This window comes from Eschrichtius robustus, chromosome 3 (genome assembly GCF_028021215.1).
Source record: "Eschrichtius robustus isolate mEscRob2 chromosome 3, mEscRob2.pri, whole genome shotgun sequence".
Taxonomy (NCBI): Eukaryota; Metazoa; Chordata; class Mammalia; order Artiodactyla; family Eschrichtiidae; genus Eschrichtius; species Eschrichtius robustus.
In genome coordinates this window covers 164,237,436-164,260,278 of record NC_090826.1, presented here as the reverse complement: position 1 = coordinate 164,260,278, position 22,843 = coordinate 164,237,436, and the positions used below count along the sequence as shown (strand labels likewise).

Below are 22,843 nucleotides of genomic sequence, written 5' to 3'. Positions count from 1 at the left end.
CACATCTCAAGCCAGCCTTTTGGTCCTGTCCATAATTAGTCCAGGAGGAATAAACACCTTTTCCAAATCCTCAGCATAATGATTAGGTATACAAAATAAATCTAGGTCATAACCTGGTTCATCATCACTAATCACGACGCAGGGGCTGCAGGTCGCTATAACGGAGCTGGCTGGCGCACGGGCTGAGGGCAGCCTGGTGAGGAGGCTGCATGTGGGAAAGCCAGAGGTCCATCCCAGCGCTCTTCCTAATGTCTACTATTTTCTGCCATCATAAATGTGTCCATCGTTTATTATTTATGCGAATAAATTCCTAGAAATATAATTATGTGGGTATGTCAACATTTTTAAGACTTTCGATATTTTATCAGATTATGAGCCAAAAGATTTGCACACATTTATATTCTCCCAGCTTTGTGTGTGTTTGCCTTTTCTGAGCATCCCCTGGGGATACCCCCCCCCTCCCCAAACTGGGTATTATCATTTAAAAAAAGAATTGCTCTCCCTGTGCTATACAGTAAAAGAATATGAAAAGAATGTGTACATATGTATAACTGAGCCACTTTGCTGTACAGCAGTAATTAACACAACATTGTAAATCACCTATACTTCAATTTAAAAAAAAAAAAGTTGCTAATCTAGCAATGTTCTCTCTCTCCATGTTTTCACCACCTATTTATTTTTTATCTTTTGCAATCTGACTTCTAGCCTCACAGCTTTTCTAATTCAAAAATCTTTTCCAGACTTGATTCTTCTTGTTCCTTTGATTTGTTTTATTTTCTTGATCTCTGGAGGCTCCCTGTCCACACAGCCTGGAGCCCTGAAGTTAGACATTCTGCTCTGGCCCCCACAGCCCTCTGGCAGGCTCCTCCCTGTCAGCCTTTCCCAGTGAGCTTGAACTTCTGGACTGTTGGGGCAGATTTTAATACACCCCTCATCTGGATGGATGGATGGATGGATGGTTGGATGGGTGGACGGATGGATGGACGGATGGATGATAAGTCTGTGTCCTCTCCTCCATCTCCAGCTTTTCCTACACCCTCTGTTTCCCTGCTCTGACTACGTATGCCCCCTGTGCCCCTCCACCACCACTACCAGTAGTCTCCTTCTCTGCCCCAGCTGGGAGCTCACATCTCTAGGGCTGGCTTCCAACTCACATCTCAATCCTGAATCATGGACAGTTTCCATGTCTGCTGAACATCTTCTTCTGAATGTCTGGCCACCTCATCAATTCTGTCAATAACTCTGATAACAAATTCAAGGTCTCCTTCTTTCTCTAAGCCCCTCTTCTTTACTTCCTCTTCTTCTGTTTGTGGCTAGAGTGACCATGACATACTTGACTCCTTTTCCCCTCTTGCTCTCTTCCACCAATTGTCCACCAAGCCCCATAGGAGAACGTCTTCCTGGTGGGCTTCTCCATCTTCAGCCCTCTTGCCAGTCTCACGGTCACTGCCTTAGCTCAGGTCCTCATCCTCTCTTCTCTGGACAATCTCATTAGCTTCTTTCCTACGGGTCTCCTTCTCCTGACCTCTCTCTGCTCCAAATCAGCCCATGACCCCAATGGTTACCAAAGGCTGTTACCAGAGCCATCTCCTTGAAACACTTCTGATCAACTCAATTATCAGCTTAAAACTTTTCACTAGTCAGTAGTTCCTCACTGACTACAGAATACCAACCTCAACCTTTTCAGCCTATCTTATAAAAAACACTTTGGATTTCAGCTCCAATCTTCACTCTTAGCCTTAACTCCCACCTCACCCAGCAAAGATCCATCTGATAGGGGCACCCACATGTTACAGGAACACGCCTTACCCTTCGCCACCTACATAGCTTTGTTGATGTTATTCTTTCCACTTGGATTTGCCATGCTTCAGAGACCAGATCATATCTTACATCTTCCACAGAACAGTCCTCATTCTTAAAAAAATTAAAAGTGACCCTTTATCCCACTGAATCCTTACATCATTTAAAAGTAACATACTTGGACATTCTTATGTAGGTTTGTCTGGCACTGAGGAGGGTTCCTGAGATGAAGGTTGGAGAGACTGGGATGAGTTGATCACGTTACCCTTATGTTACTTTCTGAAAAATGCCTTAACAATGCTCACATTTACTGGACATTTACACGAGAAAGCATACTGCATGCATTGCCTCGTTTAATTTTCACAGTATATGAGGCAAACTGGTAGCTCAAAGATTTCTATATAGGAGGGGCTTCAGGGCTGCAATCTAACTGGAAGGGGGAGATGCCAAGTAAACATGCTGATTTTAACTTAGATTTCATACTGATTCAAGGTGGCTTTGGAGGATGCTCATGGCAGTTATGGAAGAGAGGGACTAAAACTTCCCATCCCAACACTTGGAGATGCCAACTGGTAAGTGTTATTCTTATCCCCATTGCACAAGTGAGGAAACTGATGCTTAGAGAGGTTGAGTGACTTGCCCAAGGTCACACAGCTGACCCAGGGTGGAGCTGGGCCTTGAGCCCAGTCCTTTTGATGACAAAGCCCACGCTTTATGGCATCATCATTACTGCAGCACAGCTTATTTGTCTTACCAAAATATTCCCTCTTTGGAGGTGGGATTTTGATTTTTACAAGGTTATTTTTCCCAAATCAATTAGCACAATGCTTACCAGGTAATTGGAACCCAATGATTAGTGTTTGAAGGGATGAATAAATGAATAGTGAGTGAATACAAGAGGTAAAGCCATCATAGTAGCCTTTTTCTTTTTATACTCAGATACTACCCCCAGAAAATCCAGTTATCCTATTATGTCCAAAAACTCCCCTTGTCCCTTCTTGGGTGTAGAGTCTGTGTTTGTGTGTATACATTGGTGTAAATACACTGGCTGGCCTGGCCAGTGCTAAGATTCCTGGATGAAGTAGAGTGGATATAATGATACTCATAGCTACTAGATAAGAAGGCAACATCATTTTAAAAGGCTACGATTGGCTACTTGTTTAGCAGTTTAAATTCTGTGGTTCCTTCAAACATAACCTGGCCAACTCTGTCTTATGTAACTAAATACTGAATTTGATCTTTTATAACACTGGGCTGGATGTATGCTAAAGGGTACTATATATCTGGGATAGAGTAAAATCTTGGGATTTTGTTATGGACTGAATTGTGGCCCTCCAAAATTCTTATGTTGAAGTCCTAATCCCTGTACCTCAGAACGTGACTGTATTTGGAAATAGGGCCTTTAAAGAGGTGATTAAGGTAAAATGAGGTTATATGGGTGGGTCCTAATCTATTAAGACTGATGTCCTTATAAGAAGAGGAGATTCAGACACAGACATGGAGGAAGACTATCTGAAGACCAGGAGAAGGCAGCCACCTGCTAAGCTAAGGAGAGAAGCCTCAGTAGAAACCAAACCTGCTGACACCTTGATCTTGGACTTCTAGACCCCAAAACAGTAAGTAAATAAATTTCTGCCGTTTAAGCCGTACAGTCTGTGGTATTTTGTTATGGCAGCTCTAGCAAACGAATACAGATACTAAGATCTTGATGTAGGAAGGGACCTAAAGGACATACAGTCCATCCACCCTTAGGATTCTTGCTTTCACCCCTTCACAACCCCCTCATCTTTCCAACAGTGTTTTTCTTTGAACATCTCCTCTTTGAAGATCTCCTCACCTTCACAAGATGCTTATTTCATTTCAGGCAGCTTTGACTAACAGCGAGATTTGTAGATTGAACAAAATCTTAGTCCAGTTTCTGAAGGCAGCTCTGCAAGTGTGTTATAACCAGCACAGAGCAGAGAATTGGCACACTCCGAAGTGGAACTTAGGGGGCAGGATGTTTATAAAGGAGTGTCCTCAAGATCAACACCTGTGGAAGAGAGGGGACCAAAGCAGGAGTGGGCAGAGGGAGAAGTGGACCTGAGTACAGGCTCAACCACAGCCTTGGAGAACCCACAAGGACCTCTGGCTTTGATCCATCACTGGATGTGGCCCCCTGGCTAGGTGCGTGATCTTGGAGAGGCAGCTCTCAGAAGCTGAGGCAATTCCTAATGCCTATAACCTGTATGCAGAAAAGCAGCCTCTCCATCAAGGCCTAGCCTGTGGAATCTCTTATTTGAGGATAAACAATGTGAGCTTGCCATGGAATTTATTTATGAAACAAACCCACAGAGCTACCCTGAGCAACTATCTCCAGGAATCTTTGTAGCTCAACTAGAACTGGAGCTGGGTCACCAGGTAATCTCACCACAGTACCCCCAGCAGCTGAGGCAACAAGTCTTCCTTCAAAGCAGGCTCTGAAAGCACACCACTGTGTTCACCACCCAATCCTGGTTTTATAAAGTACATTTTTAATTAATGTAGTCTAAGGCATGTCATTAGCATATGGAGTCACATACCACTAGTGACTTTTGATGACTGTCCACTAAACCCTTGATTCTTTTTCACAATTACAGATCTCTGCCTGCCAGGGTCCTGGGAGCCAAAGCACCTATAAGACTGGTTTTCTTAGAATAAAAATTTTAAATTTTAAATGTCTGTAACCTGTACATTGTTCGTCCCTTGTCCTCATCAAGCTCCTCCCAAATAAAACTCCACTTGCACAAGCATATTATTAGGCAATGACTTGGGGGACTGCACTAGACTGATTTCTTTAATAAGAGATTTGTATTTCAAAGGGCAATAAATTCCACTTAATGGATTAGGAAAAATGTTCTTTACCTGTAATGTCAAAAGTCCCGGGAACATTTGAGTTAAAGCGTATGTTTTCAATTTATTCCTGTGATGTTTCAGACTCTTATTGACCAGTGAAGTGGTCTGGCGGGCCTTCCATTAATCTGGTTTTATGGGAGCAAAGGGGAACGTGAAAGACAAGGTTCCTGCAGAAGTAGGATGGGAGCCGAAGCAAACACTCCCAAACAGCATCAACCCAAAGGGCTTGAAGGAGGAGACAAGGGGAATAAGATAGCTGAGCACGTGGTCCAGAGTGGGACCATGCCGAGTAGGAAAAGCCCAGAGAATCCGGGGCCTTCTGATACAGTGAGCTTGAAGCCACATGTGCACTTGGGGAGGGGGGGGTTCCTTGTTTTCAAGACACACATATGGAACTTTAAAAAACAGAACAATCCTACTACGTTTAAATCCTAAAAATTGCCCTACCTTTCCCCTGCCCTCCCTTCTCCTTGCTCTTCTCCTCTTCTTTCCTCTAAACATAGTAACATAACAACAAACACCTGGAGGTACAGCATTCATGCAGAGATTTAACATCCATGTAGAGGATGAAGGAATTCATGTGGGTTTTGATGAAAAGGACTTTCTTTCTTTGTCCACAGCCTTGATTGGAAGATAAGAGTAGGAAGCTTGGCTCTGATTGGCAGGGGAATTGGTGGGCAAGGGGGAGGGTGTAAGCCCTGATTGGAGGAAAAGAGAGGAGAGGAAGGCCTGGCTCTGATTGGTAAGGGAGCCTGCAACTTGCAAGCCCTTGACTGGTGGAGAGGAGAGGGGAGTCATGCTCTGATTGTCTGGGAGTTCACCGGGTGCAAGCCAGGTTCACCTCTGTGCCTCTGAGAATTCTCATTGCCTGTTCCAAGCCTCTTCTCCCCAGCTCCCCATCCCTCCAGCATGGGGTCCACCTTGGAAGCTATCTGGGTGCCAGTCGCTCCTGACCCCAGATTGGCACTGCTCAACCCTCACCTGCCATGCTGTCAGCCTCACTGTGTTGTAAGGAAGGCCGTCTCCAAGCCACCAGCCCTACATTTTTTTCAAGGGCGAGAGCCAAGCTTTCCCCCAATGATCAGCTTCAACGACCCGAGGCGACTCAGTGATGCAGGAAAGATGACATGCATTAAAATAGCATGTCAATAATTTTGTTTGTAACTTACTAGAAAATATGAAAATATGAAAAATAATGCACCTCACTTCCTTGTCACCATCTGTACATTACCGAAGAAGAAAAAAGACTTTCTCGCCAATGCCTGGCTTCTCGTTGGCTTAACTGACTCTGGTGACATGCATTAATAATTGTTGAAGACAGGCTCTGTGTCCTTTCCAGCCCCAGCTCCCAGCCCCAGCTTCTCCAGTGGACCATGTGTTTTTAAGGGGTCTTCAGACTCAGATTGGTGTACCCACAAAACATTCCTCCTTGTAATTATGCGAGGCAAGAGCTGAAGTCTCAGAAAGGCATCCAGGAATTAATTGAAGACTGGGGCTTCTCCCCTGTTGAGGTCTTCTGAGGCTTCTCACTTGTCTCAATTTATCCTTATTGGAATAAGAGAATTTTTCCTTTCATTTTTTACTACAGTATTCCACAAAAGAACTAAAAAAAAAAAAAAATCCTATAGAAAATAATGTAGGCAAAAACAATACCATTAGAAATAGGAGCTAGAATATTTAAGGAGGGAAGGGCAATGGGGGGTCCTAACCCACACGTAACCCAAGAAGTAATGTGGTGGCTGACTGCGTTTCCCACCTTGTAGCTGAGACAACACTCAGAATGTGAGGCCACAGAAAGGTTGCTGTGGGAGGCTCCCCAGGAGCACTGCCCCTGGGCCTTTGGGGAAGGGAAACGCAGGTTCTGGGCAAAGGGCTGTTGGCTGTGTGAGCACCTTCTGAACGAAGGCTTCCGCGGACAGGTACCTCTCATCTCTTCCCAGACTCTGTCCTCTTTCAGGCCTGCATCTGGGATTTTTTTTTTCTTTCACCATTTCAGTGTTACCCATATAAATGTATTATTATTTAAATGATGGATCCCTTAAGTGCTTAAGCCTTGCTAGACTGAATAGTAACTAACCAGATGGGGGAAAAAACCATATATACACACACTCAAAATGCATGATTTCTCAAATTCTGTTATCTTTCATTGTTTTCCCCTCTATTCTTTTTTTTTTTTTTTAAGCTGGTGCTGTTTGTTTTTAATTTATTGATTTTATTTATTTACTTTTGGCTGCGTTGGGTCTTCATTGCTGCACGCGGGCTTTCTCCAGTTGCAGAGAGCAGGGGCTACTCTTCGTTCTGGTGTGCGGGCTTCCCATTGCAGTGGCTTCTCTTGTTGCGGAGCACGGGCTCTAGGCACACGGGCTTCAGTAGTTGTGGCTCGCAGGCTCTAGAGCTCAGGCTCAGGAGTTGTGGCGCATGGGCTTAGTGGCTCCGCGGCATGTGGGATCTTCCCGGACCAGGGATCGAACCCGTGTCCCCTGCACTGGCAGGCGGATTCTTAACCACTGCGCCACCAAGGAAGCCCTTCCCCTCTATTCTTACTTTTTCCTCTGACAAATCCAGGCTGCTTTGCAGACGTGTAGGCAAACATGGCATTTACTGTGTCCTATATTAGATCTGCAGTGGTCAGGGAGCTCTGGGGAGGGTGAGACACAGAGATGCTCACCCCGCACAAGGAGCCTGGCATCTGTCCACGGGCTGTGGCTCTGCAGGGACCAGCCTCACCTGCCCCTGCACCCTCCCCTTCCTGTCCTTTTGCCAATTCATCACTCTGAGCAGAAGGGAAGCGACCAGATGGAGTTTGGCCACAGCTAATGCTAATGAACTTCTATTTATGAGTAATCATTTTAAACAGAAAATGGAGTTGGCTGTCCTGAAGAGAAGACCAGACAGAGAAGACCAAAGCTCTCGTCATAAGATGCTGGTTTCACTGATTGAAAATAAAAAGGCAGAGGAGCTAAAAGTTGTTGGTGAAAAGCAGTGGCAATCGAAAGCTAAGCCTGTGAATACACCAAACAGAAAAGCCGTCTTTTTTCATGAGAGGAGGAAATGAATAATTTAGTTTCAGCTAGAAACAGCCAGCAATCATATATCTGGAACAAGGGGTGAATAAAAACAAGATGACCTAGGAGCTAAAAAAAAATGAGTAGTAGAGACCATATCATATTTGTGTTAATAGCTGGTGACATCTGAAAACCAGGAGTAAAACACAATTCTGTGAGTTTGGATGGTTGACTGACATGGGCACCATAAGACAACCGTCACACAGAACCATATTTGGAAGGTTTTTCACTTCAGGTAAATACTAAATTAATTTTTAAAATTACATTCTAAGCTCTGATTAAATTCTCATTTTTGTCTTGGATTGAAAACACTTTAAATTCTACAGACATAAATGCTAACAAATTCTGGCCGCATTCTGACCCTCTGTAGACACATTGATCTCATAGTTGTGCTGATGCTCTGTCTTCTGTTTTACACGGAGACATTGCAGATGCTTAGGGAATCCAGAAAGGGGGGACTGAAGGCTGCTCCCCAGAGCTCCTCGTGTCTAAGCCCCTCTGCTTCGCTCACGCTGATGAACTGCTCCCTCTCGTCCTCAGTGTCTGTACTATGCTGTGGCACTGATAGGGCTTCCAGATTTAGCAAACAAAAATATAGGATGCCCAGTTAAATCTGAATTTCAGATAAACAACAAAATTTTGTAGTGTAAGTTTGTCTCATGCAATAACCAGCATCCTGTATTTTATCTGGCATCCTTAGGCTATGTATAGGCGGTCTGCCTTCTCACTGGGATCCCCCAGAGTCCCTTACGCAAGCACGGGATGGCCGCACACCAACTGCTCCATGCCTGTGGCCTGCAGTATGGAGTAACTGCCTCTGCTGTCTTTTCCACATGTAAGACCCAGAGTGACAGTGATCTAGGGTACAGACTTGTAGGTAAAAAAAAAAACAGTAGGAGGAGGATCCAGTGGCAACCCCAGGAGAAATGCTCTATAGATATTTCCAACTTCATGTTCACAGGTGGAGAATCTTTTGTAACTCTCTTGATCTTGACCTTAAGGAAGTCACTCTAACTCCTTGGATCCCAGCTTCATTTCTGACACAACAGTGTCTACACTGACTAATAACTCTAAAAGAATATGGTTTTAAACAGCCAGGCAATGCTTACACACAAGATCTGTTGCATAGCTGGTTTCTCTTCATTTGCAGGGAAAAGACCTTTTCCCAGGTCACCAAGTATAAGGAGCACTTATAATAAAGAATGTTTTCTAAGTGCCAAGCCTTCTGGAAACGGAGTGTATTTTAGGCGATGGGTCTTGGTGACTCTCAAGAGCCAGATGGACATCCCAGCTCTCTGCTCTAGAGGCTCTGTTGTTTGTGGGACTCCAGCCTATGCGGTCTCCCTGATGTCTGCTCGACTTCTCCTCCTTCCTATTTGCCAGGGCTGGATGCAAACTCTGGACCCCAAATTCAAAAGAGCTGAGAGAGGACCTGCTGAGGCAGATACTATTTACTGAAACTCCCAATTCTATGTTGTTTTGGAGACTAGAAATTTGTCCAGATCACTATCCTTCCTCATGTTCAGGCTTCAAGAAATGCATCAGTCTAGGGCACCAAGCCCCAGATCTAAACAACTGTGGCCAGAGTTTCAGGATGATGTAACACATAGCTTACTTAGCACCTTGTTGAGAAGGAACCACTTGGCCCAGTCTCTTCCTCCGAAGGGGCTTTGGGCACAGTGGGTACTTCAAAGTCTATGAATCGATTAGTATACTCCACGTCTTCCTCCCATGCACAGCTTCAAAGGACCCCTATCCACCCTAATGCAACTATTGCATTTATCCACCAAATACAGACATCCAAGTTGTCCTTTCTCAGTGACGGAAAGTGGAAAGCTTTTGTTTATTCAAAGAATCAGAAGATTTTAAAGTTTGAAGTTACATTAAAAATATATAGAAGAGGGGACTTACCTGGCGGCGCAGTGGTAAAGAATCCGCCTGCCAGTGCAGGGGACACGGGTTCGAGCCCTGGTCTGCGAAGATCCCACATGCCGCGGAGCAACTAAGCCCGTGCGCCACAATGCAGTCATATATCTGTGTGTGTGTGTGTGTGTGTGTGTGCGTTTGTGTGTGTGTGTGTGTGTGTAGAAGGGGAAACTGAAGTACAGAAAGGAGGCTAAACAGCTAGTTGATGTGATCTCATTCATCATCCAGATTCCAACTCTGGGGACTGCCTCCCTTCTTTGCCTTTTATTTACCACCAAACTATCCTTATATCCTAGTCTCCCCTCCAGCAATGGCCAAACTACTACTGTTCCTATCTTAATAATTTAGTTTTTCCAATCAAGAAAAAAATGCAATGAAAAAAAAAAAGACTGCCTATACTTACAGTCACTTTTGGACCAAGTTCCTGTCCAGACCAGAATCTTAGGCAAGGATTATTTTCTTCTTTGTTTGTTTAGTTTGTCAACCCCCAATCTTGTACTTAGAAAATAAGAACCAGCCATTTATGGGCTGTCGTCATTCTGATGAACGATGTGAACCTTCTCTGCTCCCTAAGTGCATGTCTCCTACCTGACCCTTGATCCAAGGCAATTAAGAAAAGCAATAAAACCACAAAACCTCACTTCTGATCACTGCATTCCGGCCAGAGGAGATCAGGTTGTCCTTACAGAATATCTATAATTAGATTGGGTTTGAAATTTGAACTGCTGCATCAAGTAGAAAAAGAGCATAGATTTAAATCACCTTCTCAACGTTTCTGAAGGAACTAGGGAGATCCAAAAGCTGTGAACTGAATTAGGACTGAAATCAAGGCATTTTGAACTAGTGACCTCATTGTGACACTTTATAAGGTGACACTTTATAAGGAGCTGGTTGAGTAGTTAGGTCTTGTACAAATGAGGGGTAGTACTTGGACATCACCAAACATTTTTGTTTAGCTCAATTAAGCAACAACAGTGAAAGGGAATAAAGTATTCTTGCCCCTCATGATACCTTGAGATGCCGTGTAGCTACAAACTGAACTTTTTTTAAAAAATTATTTTTATTTTCTTATTTATTTTTGGCTGTGTTGGGTCTTTGTTTCTGCGCGTGGGCTCTCTCTAGTTGTGGCCAGCGGGGGCTACTCTTCGTTGTAGTGCGCAGGCTTCTCGTTGCGGTAGCTTTGCTGTGGAGCACAGGTTCTTAGGCGCACGGGCTTCAGTAGTTGTGGCATGTGGGCTCTAGAGCGCAGGCTCAGTAGTTGTGGTGCACGGGCTTTGTTGCTCCACGGCATGTGGGATCTTCCTGGACCAGGGCTCAAACCCGTGTGCCCCGCATCAGCAGGCGGATTCTTAACCACTGCGCCACCAGGGAAGCCCTGAACTTCTTTTTTAATAACAATTTTATTGAGGTAGAATTTATGTACATAACTGCATCTACGTAAAGTGTACAATGCATTTTGAAAGATGTATAAACCCATGAAATTATGACCACAATCAAGATACATAACATTTCTATCAATTTCAGAAGTTGCCCTGTGACCTTTACAATCCATCCTCCCACCATCCTTTGCCCCTCAAGGAAATACTGATCTATTTCTGTCACTATGGATTAGTTTGTATTTTCTAAAATTCTATATAAATGGAAACATACAATATGTACTCTTTTGTTCCTGGCTTCTTTTCACTCAGTTATTTTGAGATTCATCCATGTTTGTTTGTGTATCCATAGTTTGTTCGTTTTTATTGCTGAATAGTATTCTATTATATTAGTGATGAACCTTGGGGTGTTTCCATTTTTTGGCTATTATGGATAGAGCTGCTATGAACATTTGTGTAAAGTTTTTGTGTGGACACATTTTTATCTCTCTTAGGTAAGAACCTAGGTGTGGAATTGCTGGGTCATGCAGAGATGTGTACTTAACTTTATAAGAAACTGCCAAACTGTTTTCTAAAGCAGTTGGTACCATTTCATATTCCCACTAGTTGTGTATGAGAATTTGGTTGGTCCACATCCTCACCAACAAAGGCACTTGGTAGTGTCTTTTTGTGTGTGTGCACATGCACGTGTGGTAAAATATGTTTAACATAAAATTTGCCATTTTAACTATTTTTAGGTGTACAATTCAGTGGCATTAAGTACATTTACAATGTTGTGCAACCATTGCCACCACTATCTATTTACAAAATTTTTTCATCCCCCAAACAGAAACAGTAACAGTTAAGCTATAATTTCCCTTTCCCCCTTCCCTCAGCCCCTGGTAACCATTGTTCTATTTCCTGTCTCTTTGAATTTGCCAATTATAGATATTTCATTCAAGTCAAATCACACTATTTGTTCTTTTGTGCCTGGCTATTTCACACAGCATGTTTTCAAGGTTCACCCATGTTGTAGTATGTATCATTTCATTCATCTTATTGTGGTTTTGATTTTCATTTCCCTGATAATCAGAGATGGTGAGCATTTTTTCATGTATTTATTGGTCATTTGTGTATCTTCTTTGGAGAAATGTGTATTCAAGTCTCTTGCCCATTTTAAAATTGGGTTGCCTTTTTGTTGAATTGTAGGTGATCTTTACATATTCTGGATATTAAACCCTTACCAGATATCTGACTTGCAAAAATGTTCTCCCTTTCTGTGGGTTGTCTTTTCATTCTCTTGATAATTTCCTTTGATGCACAAATTAAAAAAAAATTTTTTAGGAAGTCCTAAAAACAATGTTTAGTCCTATGTTTTATCTTTTGTTGTGTGCCTTTGTTGTCATATCTAAGAATCCATTGCTAAATCCATAGTCATGAAGATGTACCCAAATATTGTATGTACCCCTTATAAGAGTTTTGTGGATTTAGCTCATATTTAGATCATCAATCCATTTTGCATTAATCTTTGTATATGGTGTGAGGCAGGGGTCCAAATTCATTCCTTTGCCTGTGGAAATCCAGTTGTCCCGGAACTATTTGTTGAACAGAGAATTCTTCCTCATTGAATGGACCTGACACCCTCATTGAAAATAAACTGGCCAAAGAGGTGTGGGTTTACTTCTGGATTCTCATTTCTATTCCATTGGTCTATAGGTCTATCCTTATACCAGCATCACACTGCTTTGATTACTGAAGCTTTGTAGTAAGTTTTGAAATTGGGAAATGTGAGTCCTCCAACTTTGTCTTTTTCATGACTTGTTTGGCTATTTGGGTCCCGCTGCAATGCCATATAAATTTGATAATTGGCTTTTCCATTTTTACCAAAAAGGCTCTTAGAATTTTCATAGGGATTGCATTAAATCTGTAGATCACTTTAGGTATTATTGATATCTTAACAATATTGTCTCCCCATCCATAAGCACAAGATACCTTTCCATTTATTTAGATATTCTTTAATTTTTTAATCAATGATTTGTAGTTTTCAGTGTACAAGTCTTCTCCCCCTTGATTAAATTTATTCCTAGGTATTTTATTCTTTCAGATTCTGTTGCAAATGAAATTGCTGTCTTAATTTTCTTTCTGTAATGTTAATTGCTGGTATAGAGAAACACAACTGATTTTCATGGGTTGATCTTGTAATGCTGCAACTTTGCTGATTTTATTTATTAGCTCTGGCATCTTTCTTGTGGATTCTTTGGGAGATATATATTATTAGCTGTGGGTTTTTCACCAATGCCCTTTATCGTGTTGAGGAAGTTCCCCTCTATTCCTAGTTTATTGAGATTTTTTTTATCATTAAAGAATGTTGGATTTTGTCAAATTTTTTTCTGCATCAGTTGGAATAATCATACAGTTTTCCCCCCTTATTCTATTAATGTGAGGTATTGAGTTGACTTGCGTAGGCTGAACCACCCTTTCATTCTTGGGGTTGTGTCAGTCTTTTAAACTTTATTCTACCAGGTGTGTGGTGGTATCTCAGTTCTAATTTGCATCTTGATGACTAATGATATTCAGCATATTTTCATGTGCTCATTAGCCATTTGTATATATATATATTTTTTTTTTTGAAAGGGGTGTTCAAAGTTTTTAAATGGGTTGTCATAATACTGAGTTGCATGAGATCTTTACATATTTTGAATACAAGGCCTTTACTAGATAAACATATTGTGAATTTTCCCCCAATCTTCAGCTAGCTTTTTCATTTTCCTAACCATGTTCAAAGAGCATGTGCTTTAAAAGTTCAGCTAATCCTTTTTTTTTTTATGGTTTGTGTATTTTGAGTTCTAAGAAATCTTTGCTTACTCAAAGGTTGCAAGGATTTTCTCCTGTTTTGTTTTAGAAGTTTTATAGCTTTTACACTTAGATCCATTTATTTCAAGTTAAGTTTTGTGTTGTGTGAGGCAAAAGTCTAAGTTAATTATATTCCCCAGTGGGATATAGAGTTGTTCCATCAATTATTTGTTGAAGACTTCCTTTCCCCCTTTGAATTGCCTTGGCACCTTTGTGATCATTTGAACACATACACGTGGATTTCCTTTTGCCATACCATGGTTTGATTATTGCAGCATTTGGTTTTGAAATCAGGAAGTACAAGTCCTCCAGTTTTGTTCTAACAAGTTCACTGACTGTCTTCTAGGGCACATGCATCTCCAAACATTTTAAAATCAGCCTGTCAACTTGTAAAAATTGCTGCAATTCTGATAGGGATTGTGTCAGGTCTGTGGATCAATATTGTTTTCATAAAATGAATTAGCAAGTATCTTCTCCTTTTTAAAGAGTGTTTTGTTGAATGGGTATTATTTCTTACTGAAATGATTGCTAGAATTTACTGGAGAAGCATCTGGATCTGGAGTTCTGTGAGAAAGTTTTCATTTGTGCTATTTAGTGCTATTCAGACTTTCAATTTTGAAGAAGGCTCTAGCCAAGCAGTTTTCTACTCCTGGAAAGCCCACCCGCTATTAATGCCACAAATGCTAACTAGAAGCAAAAAGTAATACTCACTAGAATTTTGGCTGGTAGAAAAGATTCCTGTCTATCAAGTTGCTATGCAGGTGGCCTAGAGAGAATTTTACTTTTCCTCCTAATAAAGCATGACACACGGTAGGGAGGAATGAGCTCAAGTTTCTATCCCCATGAGTAGTAGTATCCTACATTTCTTCATTTTTTTTTTTCCCTTTCACAAATATATTTAACTTACCAGACACTAACTTCTTTAAGCTGGTACCATTTCTTGTTTCGAGAGCCCCAGCACCCAGCTCAGTGGTTGGCACACTGCAGACATTCCAATGTTTGTCAAGGTACAGAGAGTAATAAACACTGTTGCTCATGGTTCTGCACTGTTCTCGGGGCAATAGACAAGAGGTTGATTTTAGGACTTATTCTTCTCAGGACCAGGAAGAAGAGATGCCCAGTAGCCTACACCAAGAGAGATTTAAAAGCTACTAGAATTCCTTAAAGAAAATTCCTTAGTACATGAGGCTCACCAAATATTTATCTTTGAGGTTATTAAAATAGCAGATGGCACTAGAACTTGTGCCATAAACCCTAGATCACTCTTATTCTTTTCGAGGATGGAGGCAACATGATAGAAGAGAAAGTATAATGGCTTCAGGAGTCACAAGACCTGATTTAAGGGATGTGTGTTTACTGATCTAACCATCAAATGAATAAACGTGAAAACACTATATACACTTCATAATTAAGTATACAAGGGTGAGTTAATATTAAGTGAGCCCATAGAAATGAATAGAGTTATACAGGTCACGTCAGTGGGAACACAAATATTCAGTCTCTCTCTGGATTGGGATTAAATGTCACAAAGTCAGCTTCAGCAAAACAGGTAATAGGTAAAAGATTTCTTTGTTCTTTTCCCACCTTTCCTCTTTTATTTCTCAATTCCTACCCTTTTCTCCACCCTGCCATTCCAGCAAGATCTAATTCACATCTGTCCTTTCAAAATAAGGCCTACCTTCAAATTTTAAATCCTCTTAGCATAATACACAAATTCACAGCTCAATATAGTAAACCTCCCAGAGGGATTTGATTTTTAAATCTAAAGGAATGAATTTTTAGAGTGAATTTCGGTTGCTGTTTCAGGCAGATGGGGAGGTGTTTTAGAAGCACAGGAGCGTTTACGTAGGGACCTATTAGACTACCCAAAGTAATCTACTCGTGGCGCCAGACCAACTCCTGAAATTATTTTACTTTCACTTTAAAGCGTTTTTTCTCAGTACCCAAGGGGTTCAAATAAACTCTCTGAGACATTTTTTTGGTATAGATTTTAAATTACAAGCTTGATCTGTTACCCTCAAATACAGTTCTTAAGGAAGATTAGTTACAAATAGTTGTCAGTGCTTTCAAATGACAGAAAAAATTACATTATAGTAAAACTGGATGATTTTTTTATGCAAGAGATAACAGTTTCTCTCATCACCAGATAGAATTACTCCAATTCATGCAATAAATGACAATTACATTTTTAAAAGTTGCCCTAATTTTTCTAGTTGAGATTTCATGCTTATTTTAAATCAAGACATCAATATGCTCCTGAGCTCACCTCACCCTCCCTGGGAAGTAGTGAGGACCCACGTGGTTTTTCTGACACTCAGCTGGACTCCACAGAGTACCAAAGTATTATCTCAGTTCTCTCACCTCAGTGTGAAGGTTCCCAGGAAATCTTCAGTTTCAGAAGTAATGGCCCTGGTGGCCAATAGGAAAATATGACATATAGATTTTTTAGGACTTCAATAGTGACCTAAGAAGGTGAACAGGAGGGAAACTTTGACTTATCTTGACATAAAACCGGCAGAAATCAGCATCACCAAATTTCTGTAACTAGAAATCATGAGGGTAAAACAGAAGAGGTTTGTCTCTGATGGGGATGCCCCTCACAGTAGACTTTGTGAATGTCTTTTACAGAACCACATAATATAGTACCATCAACATTTTACATATTTACATACAATTTGAATACAAATTCTTAAAATTTATAATAGAACATTAAAATAATCTTCTAATAAAATCAGCCTTAAGTATAAGGAATCTAGATTTCAGTATCTTGTACACTTCTAAATAAATATCTTTGATCTATAATCCTTGAAAATATTATAGTTTATGCTGACATGATACAGACAAGTCAAACAGTATTATAAGTAAAAATAAAACATCAATTTAAAAATAAACAAGCCTAAAACCACATTGAGCTGAAATTATAGAAAATCAAAACATTAAGTATACAGTAATTAAATATCTAGCATTGGGATAACCAGATGCATGCTAAATGACACAATTTCAACTCTATAAAAAGCCCTTTAAAAATCATAAGTCTCAATAAATAAGCAGAAACACGAAGGGAGGTACTGTACCAGCCAGTAACAACTAGAAAGGAAACTCTCTCTTTTTCTTTCAAATGATCCTAACAGAAAAACATGAAATAATAATCATTGCCAAAAAACTATGGTTCATGTGTTTTGTTTCTTTTAGAATGCTGCCAATGATATAAAAAGCCAAAGCAAGGCTTCCTAATTGTTAGATCACTGTAACCTAGAAAAGGAAATTGACAGATTTAAATAAAAATCAGACATTTGCCTATTTAAGATATGATTGAATTTTCGCCTAATGACCTCACATTAGGTCGAAATCAAGCCCATGATATGAATGTACATTCAAGCATCTGAATGTATGATCTGTTAATACTGAATTATATATGATGATTTAATTTCATTTGCCAAAGTATTAGTTTATTTTACATAAGGCCAGAATTAAAACATCTAGAGCAGGAACTAATACCTTATTTATCTTTATAGAAGGGTTCTTAGATTCTCAGAACATAATAGGTGCTCAATAAGTATTTACTGACTTGAGATGAATCCGGCATTTATTATATCAGGAAGCACTGAATCCACGATGAAACTGGTTGCCTAACACTCAGAGGGAGCTCTTTAATTCTACCTCTAGGCCGGTGATTAATTTCTGGCTAGTTAATCAAGTTAACTGTCACAGATCTGTCACAGTTTCTTAATTCAGGGCCAAGATTTGTACAGTTCATTTGTTCCACAGTTAAGCTTTCTTGAAAGTTTTGTGGCTGCACATCTATAGTCATGTTGAAACATGTTATTCTACTTGGGTTTTTGCTTATGATAACTGTCTGAAATACACATACACACACACACAAACATAATCATTTCACAAATGGAAATCTGGAGAGTGCACAAAGCCTAAATTACATAGCTCCCAAGGTGAACTAAAAAAAGACATTGAAACTGTAAGGTTACTCTTTTTCATTACACACAAACTTATTGCGTGATGGCTGGAAGCAATGTCTTTGGACAAACGGTTATAAACCACAAGTGTCCTTAGCCATTAGCCTGACAAGGTAGCCCAAAATGGTTTGGCTCCAACACTGCCCTGTTTAATTCTGTAGCTCATTAGACTAGGAAGCAGCGAGGAGAAGGTGGACATGCTCTCCAAAGACTATTCCTTCCATCCACAGTGCTCAGATCAATATCTGTATCATTATGTGGATTATTCTGAGTTCCTCTGTATTGCCAGTTAAAGTTGCTGTTTCTGATGTTTGTGGTTCCTCACTGGGGAAGGGAGGCGCATGTTACAGAACTCTTGAAATAAAAGCTATTTAAAAAGTTTCACTCTTTGATTCTCACGGCCAGCATGCCTGTCCCTCTTGAATGCTGCTAGGAGAGGTAGATCCAGTGTTTAAGTCCTGCCATTCCCTGCAGTAACTTAGTGTAATAGAAGTCCACGTTGTCTGCAAAGTCTGTACAAACAGGTGACTCCGTGTCACCAAAAGTGCAGTATAATGCAGTTCCTCCCACACTGAGGAAAACCGTTGCTATGCACAGCAAGACCAGTAGAATACAGGAACCACCTCCAACTTCATCTGCAAACAGGAAAACAGAGTAAGGTTAAACTGACACAAAATTAATCCCTAGTATCTGCTGTCTGCTCACTGATTAAGATAACTAGATGTTTCTCATATTAGCCCTCTATGGATAGTCACTGACAGGAAGCTAGGACACCAATGACTATACAAGGACCTATCAGTTACCATAAAGATATATACTTGTGGAGCTTGTGAATGCTACAGCTAAAATTAGCTCACTTATACAATGAATATAACCATTTCCATAAAAAAAGAAGAAAAAAATGGCAATACTTCTCTGATGTGCTCATAGCATTATTTTAGAGTACAAATTATATATAACCTCACTATTATGGTATCTTTGGAGTTCACATCATGGGACCACCTTAAAGCAAAGTCAATTTGATATTAAACAAACAAACAAAAATGTCTGAGTGGGATCTTGCATCTTAGTAATACTCAATTTTATCTTTCAGTGGAATAATGAAGTTCTAGCTAGTACAGTAATTTCATTTCTTAAACAACTTTGGCAGGCTTGTTTTTTAATAAAAATGTCCACATAAGTCTTTCTATATTGAAGAAAATAACTATTCTCTGGTTGAAAGTCTTAATGATCACTCATAATTAAAGAAAAATAAAAAACATTTGGAAAAGACTAAGACTTTTATGATCAGCATGAGGAGGGTGTACCAAGACCTTCTTGGAAGGTCATCTGGCAGTATCTATTAACATTTTAAATTAATTTATCATCCTGCCTGGGGCACTTTTGAGAGTGAAAGCGTGTTAAGTGAATGCAGTGCTGGGACAACAGGTATAAACAAGGAAGGGCTGCCTGAGGCCAACTGGTCCATAGGGTCCTGATCACCTAGCCTAGCAAATCCACTTTCAGGAATTAAGCCTACAGATCTGCACAAAACACAGTATCATATTTACAAGCATGTTCACTGCAGCAAAGTTTGTTATAACATAAAGTTGAGAATAACTTAGTTATTCTAGTTACAATGGAAGAGTTAAATAATTATGGGAGATTCATATCATGGAATACTATGCAACTGTTTAACAGAATGAAGTAAATTTAATATGTTGTTCAAAGAAAGATGCCCAAGATTGATGGTTAAATTAAAAAGACGTGACATAACGGTATATAATGAACCATTCATGTTAAAAAAAAAAAAAGGGCACATGTGTATGTACACACATATACATGCATATATACAGAATGCATTTTGAAAGGATGGTAAGAACTTCAATCAATACCTGGGGGAAACCCCCAAGGGAGGGAGGGTTGAGAGCCTTAAACTTTTTACTTCATTACTGTCTAAGTTTTTTCATGATTAGTGTATATTACTTTTATGATTAAAAAAACAAATTTTACAGAACCCAATATAAACCAAATAGAATTTATTTGGAAGATTTTACAGTAATATGTGAATATATTCTCCCCATAAAAATTTAAACATGAAAGTATCTAAGAGTCTAAGGGACTCTCCCTGTTACTCCTACCCAATCATATTCCCCTCTCAACCAAGAGGCAAACACTGTTAAATATGGTGTGTATCCTTCCAGATCAAACACATGTGGTTTCAGGATTTTTATAGAAACAGGATTATGTAATTGTATTGTCCTGTGATTTACACATTTACAGTTTAATAGATTTTAATAGTTAATAGACATTAATAGATTTAATAATTTATACTTAGTATAATTTTTATACACACAAATAAAAAGGATCATATCATTCATGTTGTGTTTCTTGGGGTTTTTTTGGTTTTTGGTCAGTTCAGTAGTTTTACCATCTTCTCTCTTTTTGGCATGATTCCCATCCACCTTCTTATCTTTGTTAACAATCTAGTTTATGTATTTTTCTGGGTATTTCTTCATTCTCATATATTTATATACAAACATTTAGATACAATTTATTTTAAAACATCTATTTCGTTTTATCTACATGCATTGATAGTATTTAGAGCTGTGCTGTCCAACATGGAAGCCAAGAGGCACAGGCGGCTACTGAGCACAAGTTACATAACTTAGTGTAAGACGAGATGGCTACTAAGGGAAGTGGGGACTGTCAGTTCTAAATCCTGGGTTCCCCCTACTATGTATGCAATGATTCAATACCAATTGGTACAAACAAAGAATTGAGCACTTGATCTGCAGAGGACTGTGACAGCTACAAGCAAGGTGCACAGGTAAAATGAGGGGTGGGACAGATTATTTCCAAGGTTCCTACCAGCTTTACAATTGCAAAAATTTAGAAACCTCTACTGCTATCACTTTATGCCATATTTAGAAAGCGTATCTACACTTTGACACTGTTATTTTAACAATGCAGTTGTTTTATAAACATGAAAAGCATACTGACAGGTTCTTGGCTATATTTCTACTCACTCTGATTTACCTAGGCCTTAGATAAATTTAACCACCACCTTAAATATAAGCCCAGGAGGGAAAAAAAAAAAAAAATCAAACAATAGCAACAGTGTTAAACTGTACTCTTGAGAGACACCTCTTTCTATAGAGTCAAGAAGAAATCAGCGAAGAGAAAATATTTGTAATCCATAAATATTTTCCACATCAGTCAAGAAGGAGTATGAACTGCCACTGAAAAAAAGACAAAAATAGCAGGCTCACTAAAAAACAAAAACCAGAAAAAAAACACGAAACAAAGAAACTGAAATAAGCTCTGAAAATTGAGGACTATCTGTGGGACAGGAAGGCAATGAGATGAATTTTGCAACTTGCTCACTTATTTGAGCAAAACAAATTGCTTAGGAATTATTTAAGAACTGATGATAGTTTGATCCTCCGTGTTTCTTTACGGAAGATAAAGCAACTAAGTCCACATATTCTTTACAAATCCTGTTACCAAACACCTTATTGTACATTAATTCATTCTTTCAGCAAACACTGATCAAATCTGTGCTAGACATAGTCCGAGCACTTTACCTTGATCTAAGCTGTCATCTATTTCTTGGAATCTCACTCTTCGCTTAGACGGTTTCTGTTGCATCTGGGCAGGATGATCTCCTACAGTATTATTCCTCTTCTTTAATATAGAGACCAATCCTTCAGCATGAACAACCTGTCAGAGATTATAAGCACTGTTTGTTATATTATGGTGGGACATATCAGTGATGTTTTACATGTAATGGTAAGAAGGCTAATTCAGTTCAAGGGGTATCTGAAGTCCTATTAGAGGTTTAACCAATTCCTATAGAAAAAAATCACAGTCATCAAAATCTAACAGAATAATACTTTCTCTTGTCTTCAGATATTGCCAAATACACATATCTAAAACTCTGATTGCTCTTCTAAAGCTCTGAACTGATTCCAGGGCCAGGCAGTGTGACACAGCATGAACTGGACATCAGGCCTACTTTATCCTCATTTATAGCTCCGCTTCCCTGTTAAGTCATCTATAAAATGATTCCTTACGGCCTCTCTTTGCTTAATCATTAGTCCTGGGTTTTGCTTTATAACAGAGGCTGCTTTTTTCATTCATCAGCAATTTTTAAGAAATGAACATGTGAGACTTAAGATATATTCGATACCAACTTTTAACATCAAAATGAGTGTTGTCCCCAGTTCCTCTGAGAAACTACACATTTACTGAATAATGTTCTAGTGCTCTAAATATCTTAAGGACTTCTCTTCTAGACTATCTCTCAGACCCAGTTTACTAGGGACATATTACCCTGTAGTATGCAGAGGGTGGCAAACTATGGCCACTAGGCCAAAGGCCTGCTGCCTAGTTTTGCAAATAGAATTTAATTGGAGCACAGCCAAGGTTACTCATCCACATATTGTGTATGGCTGCTACAACGGCAGAATTGAGTACAGACCATAAAGTCTAAAATATTCAATATTTGGTCCTTAGAAAAAGAAAAGAAATAGAAAAAGACTGCTGTCTATTATTTCTTTAGTCCCCCCTCTACCCCTTTCTATGCTGTCTTTCTGGTTTTCACTTGGGACACCTCTCTTCTGCCTCCACCCCACCCTTTATTTAGGAACAAAGACAAAACAGAAACCCTTGCCATTTAGGAGTTAAAAGACTCTGAGGCACAGGGAGAAAGAGAACAGAATCAGTTGGTAGAGCCAACTGGGAAGCTGGAGGCCTTACCATAGGCCCCCCTAGGCAGTAGGTTGATTCACAAAAGTTGACTTGTGAGTTGCCTGCTTGAACAAGCTGTAGGTGATGACATAGATGGGCATTGTGGCCCTAACACTGTTGATGTCAGTGGCTTGCTGGTATCCGATCACTGTAAGCTGAGGACTTCCTGTAATGTCATTTATCTGATCAATGGTATAAAATACTTATTATGACTTCTAGTTCCAGCCAGCCATCTCTGATAATAAGCTATACATAAACATTACAGATT

At 39.8% G+C, this 22,843-nt stretch overlaps 1 protein-coding gene across 4 annotated transcripts in view; it reads right to left on the bottom strand.

The window, feature by feature from the left end:
• Window positions 1-15,879: 15,879 nt before the first annotated feature.
• The window catches only part of CNST (consortin, connexin sorting protein), a 128,505-nt gene continuing 121,541 nt past the window's right edge, over window positions 15,880-22,843 (bottom strand). For all 4 annotated transcript variants that reach the window (XM_068541711.1, XM_068541714.1, XM_068541713.1 and 1 more), the window contains 2 exons: window positions 21,411-21,546; window positions 15,880-18,479 (listed from right to left, as the gene is read on the bottom strand). In XM_068541711.1, coding sequence (XP_068397812.1) covers window positions 18,274-18,479; window positions 21,411-21,546 — 342 coding nt within the window. In that variant the 3' untranslated portion in view covers window positions 15,880-18,273. The remainder of the gene's footprint in view (window positions 18,480-21,410; window positions 21,547-22,843) is intronic.